General features: G+C 35.6%; 1 protein-coding gene across 1 annotated transcript; it reads right to left on the bottom strand.

Moving 5' to 3' along the window:
* Nucleotides 1-363: 363 nt before the first annotated feature.
* IFNB1 (interferon beta 1) lies at nt 364-924 on the bottom strand. The gene has a single exon (XM_041761294.1). It carries the CDS (start codon nt 922-924, stop codon nt 364-366), a length of 561 nt encoding a protein of 186 aa, XP_041617228.1.
* Nucleotides 925-3744: the final 2820 nt, after the last annotated feature.

Raw genomic sequence — 3744 nt, 5'->3', positions numbered from 1 at the left:
TTTGGATTTTAAATTCCTTGAAGGCTAGAGGCCAGAATCTCTACAATTTTGCAGGCACAATATATAAAGAATTGTAATTTTTAGGTGCTCCATAATTTTCGACATGATGCTAATGAAATTGAAATTAAAATTCCATGTTGATTTTTGTTTCATAAAAAGAAATTTATTTTCTGGGGTGAAAGTTTAAATAAATAGGAAAATAACTTAGTACATAGATCAAATAACTTAGTACAAAAAATGTAAAGTCTTTGTCCTTTCAAATGCAGTACATTAGCTGTCACTTACAGAGCATATGCCAGCTGAGGAATGCCTGAAATCCTTGTCAAGCATCGTCCATTCCGAGAGGCAGAGGCTGAGAGATCTTCAGTTCTGGAGATAATCTGTAAGTATATTAAGGAAGAAAAAGTTCCTGCAGATTTCTGCTCGGACTATTGTCCAGGCACAGATGCTGTATTCCTTGGCCTTCAGGTACTGCACAATCCTTAAGTAATATTTCTTCAGGCGCAGAAGAGTCCTGTTGTCCCAGGTGAAGTTTTCCTTCTCTTTGACGTCCTCCAGGATTATCTCCAGATGTTCCTTCTGCCAGTGGAGCTTCACAAGAAGGTTCTCGACAATAGTCTCATTCCATCCTGTTCTAGAGATATTTCTCCTGAAAATATCAAAGATCTTCTGGAACATCTCATGGGTGATCAATATGATGTCCTCCTTCTGGAACTGGCGTGATTTCTCGATCTCCTCAGGGATCTCGAAGTTTACCCTGTCCTTGAGGCAATATTCAGTGGTTCCATTCAACTGTAATAGGAGCTCCTGACACTCCAAACTGCTGCTGCTTAGTTGGAATCGAAGCAAGTCGTTGCTCATGGCAAGAGCCATGGTGGAGAAATACAACAGGAGAGTTGTTTGGACGATGCATCTACCGGTCATGATGAAAATGGGAAGAGTCCCACCTATTACCATCTCGATGCTGAAGCCAAAGCTCTAAGAGTTCACAGCGCAAATGCCCTTCTACCAGGAGTGTAGCCCTATTTATACAGGATGGTCCTCTTTCTATCTCAGAGGAATTTCCCACTTTCAGTTCTCCCTTTCATTTTTCCTATGTCATTTAAATTAGTTTGTTCATTTATTTTAAGGCCTTCCATTATTTTTATGTACATTGTGGAAAAGACTTAGAAACTGTGAGGATTTCCAATGTTTTGCTATAGTGAGTTCCCAATTACTAAAGAAAAAAAGTAAGCTCAATCATTTAGAGCTTGACCATTACAGGATTCCTCCTTTGGCAAAGATTTTTTCTTTTTCTTTTTTAGTATTATGAGGTGGGGTTTCTTTTTCTTTTTTTTTTTTTTTTGGAAGGTGGGTCTTTGTGTACAAGATGTCTTTTTCATAAAAATTAGGCTTAATTCCCAATTACAGTATCACAAAACAATAAATAAATGCAGTTTATGATTTAAAAAGACACCTATCTTTTTCCCGCCTGTAAAATAGAATAGTCTTAAAACTAAGTTGATGTGAATATTTTTTGTAGGACCCTCCCCACACACAGCAAGACAGCGTATAGCTTTATTAGTCTTATTTACTGTTTTATCTGGCAATCTCAGCTATCCAGAATGTAACTGAAAACCAGGGACTAAGCAATATCTTTAAGCAGAAAAATGAATGTTATGTGAGCCATGCATAAAAGTTTGTGGCTCCCCTTACAGGTCTTTTGCAATCATTATTGAGAATCAATGTATTCTTATTTTGTACATAGTTCTAACAAACCTAAACACCTGATTTTCCACTCTCCTGCAAACAATTTAGAAACAGGTCTAGAAGAAAAATGGGAGGATTGGCCAAAGGGAGTTATTTTCAGGAAACCAAAGATGGTACAACATTATATAGTCCATATAACATTATTTGGAGCAGATTATAAGCTAAAATGACTAAAACTAAAAGAAAACTTGTTTTTTATTTTTTAAAAAAACATTGGAATGAAGAAGACTTTTCTCAGCAAGATATGAAACCCAAGAACTATAATAGAAAATATTGATAAATATGACTAGAAACAAGTTATAAATTTCAATGACAAAAAAACAAAGTTAAAGAGGAAAAGCAGTATCAAAAACATTGTTATAATGCAGAGTGAGAAAGGGATAATTTTATTCACAAACAAGCAGCCCTTAAAATTAATAGAAAGGTGTCAGAAAAGTTTGTGAATAGCCAGATATCAGAAAAAGAAATATTAAGGGCCAAGAAAGCTATGAAAATCTGTTCATGTTACTAAGAAATGTAAATCATACTAGAAATGAAGCAATCATTTTTCACCAGTAAGATTTGAAAAAGTTGCGGGAAAAGAATATTCTAATATACACCCAATGGAAGTATAAATTTATGCAAATGTTTGGAGAATGGGGAAGATTGTTTTTTTAAAAGTAGCCAGAACAATATCTCCCATCCCAGGTGAAAATCTATAGCCTGACTGTGAGTCTACCTATCAAGAGGGACTGTCTGTATCCCTCCTCTGGAATCTGGGCAGAATTCTATGGTAGAAACAATGTATAATTTTTGAGGCTGAATCCGGAAAGACAATAAGATGTCTCCCTTGTTAGCTGAAATTCTTGCTCTTGCAGCCAGTTAGCCATTATATAAGTGATCTGACCACCCTGAGTCGGCCATGCTGTGAGAAAGCCCAAGTCAGCTCACAAGGAGAGATCACATGGGAGTTGGCAATGTATTTCCAGATTTAATATTTCAAGCTATGGAATTGTCCCTTTAATTCGCAATATCACTGCTGAGAACTTACCTTTGGATATTCCTGCAGGGGTATGTGTATATGCGTGTGAATATAATGTATGAACATATATGAATGTTCACTGCAGTACTGCCATAGTACGAAAGACAAATTAAATATCCATCATTGGGGAATTGATTAAGTAATACCATGGTAGACAAAAATGGAATGCTATATAGCCATTAAAAAGGAAGAGCAGCTGATACAGACCTGTATTCCAGATATACTTAATGAAAAGAGTAATATATATAATAATGGATATGGTGTTATCATTTGTTTTATAAATTAATAGAGAGATATATGTATATATGCTGATACATGCATATAATTTCTTTTTTAGTTTTTTTGTCAGACACATTTACTCATCTGGTATTAATTTTTACCAGGAGGGAGAATGCTAACAAGGACGAGGATGTAGGAAGAAGGAAATTCTTTCCCTTTTCACTTTTTACATGAGAACCTTTTGATGTGTGTTTATTCCCTTGATAAGAAGATATCTGGGGGGCAGCCTGGGTGGCTCAGTGGTTTAGTGCTTCCTTCAGTCCAGGGCATGATCCCGGAGACCCGGGATCGAGTCCCACATCAGCCTCCCTTCATGGAACCTGCTTCTCCCTCTGCCTGTGCCTCTGCCTCTCTCTCTCTCTCTCTCTCTCTCTGTGTGTGTGTGTGTGACTATCATAAATAAATAAAAATTAAAAAAAAGAATTCAGTAAATGTTACTAAATTTTTAACTTCCATTTTATTCACATTTAAAATTTTTCTATACTGAAAATATGTTACTGTGCCATTAGAAAATAAAAAAAACACCCACTTATATTAAAAGGAGACTATGAAAGTGTACATACAACACAGCTATGCAAAAGTATGTAGAGAAAAAAATTAATAAAAGAAATATAGCAACATTTTGATAGTGGTTATATTTGACTCGTATAACAAAAGGGTGGCAATTTTTCTCTATGTGGCTTTCCAATTTTTAC

Source organism: Vulpes lagopus, chromosome 7, assembly GCF_018345385.1.
Source record: "Vulpes lagopus strain Blue_001 chromosome 7, ASM1834538v1, whole genome shotgun sequence".
NCBI lineage: Eukaryota > Metazoa > Chordata > Mammalia > Carnivora > Canidae > Vulpes > Vulpes lagopus.
Note: the sequence above shows the minus strand (reverse complement) of the source record. Positions and strands in the feature narration are given on the sequence as shown.

Bases quoted from the DNA above. Each gene is read 5' to 3' on its own strand.
- IFNB1 (XM_041761294.1), bottom strand. From the start codon at position 924: ATGACCGGTAGATGCATCGTCCAAACAACTCTCCTGTTGTATTTCTCC.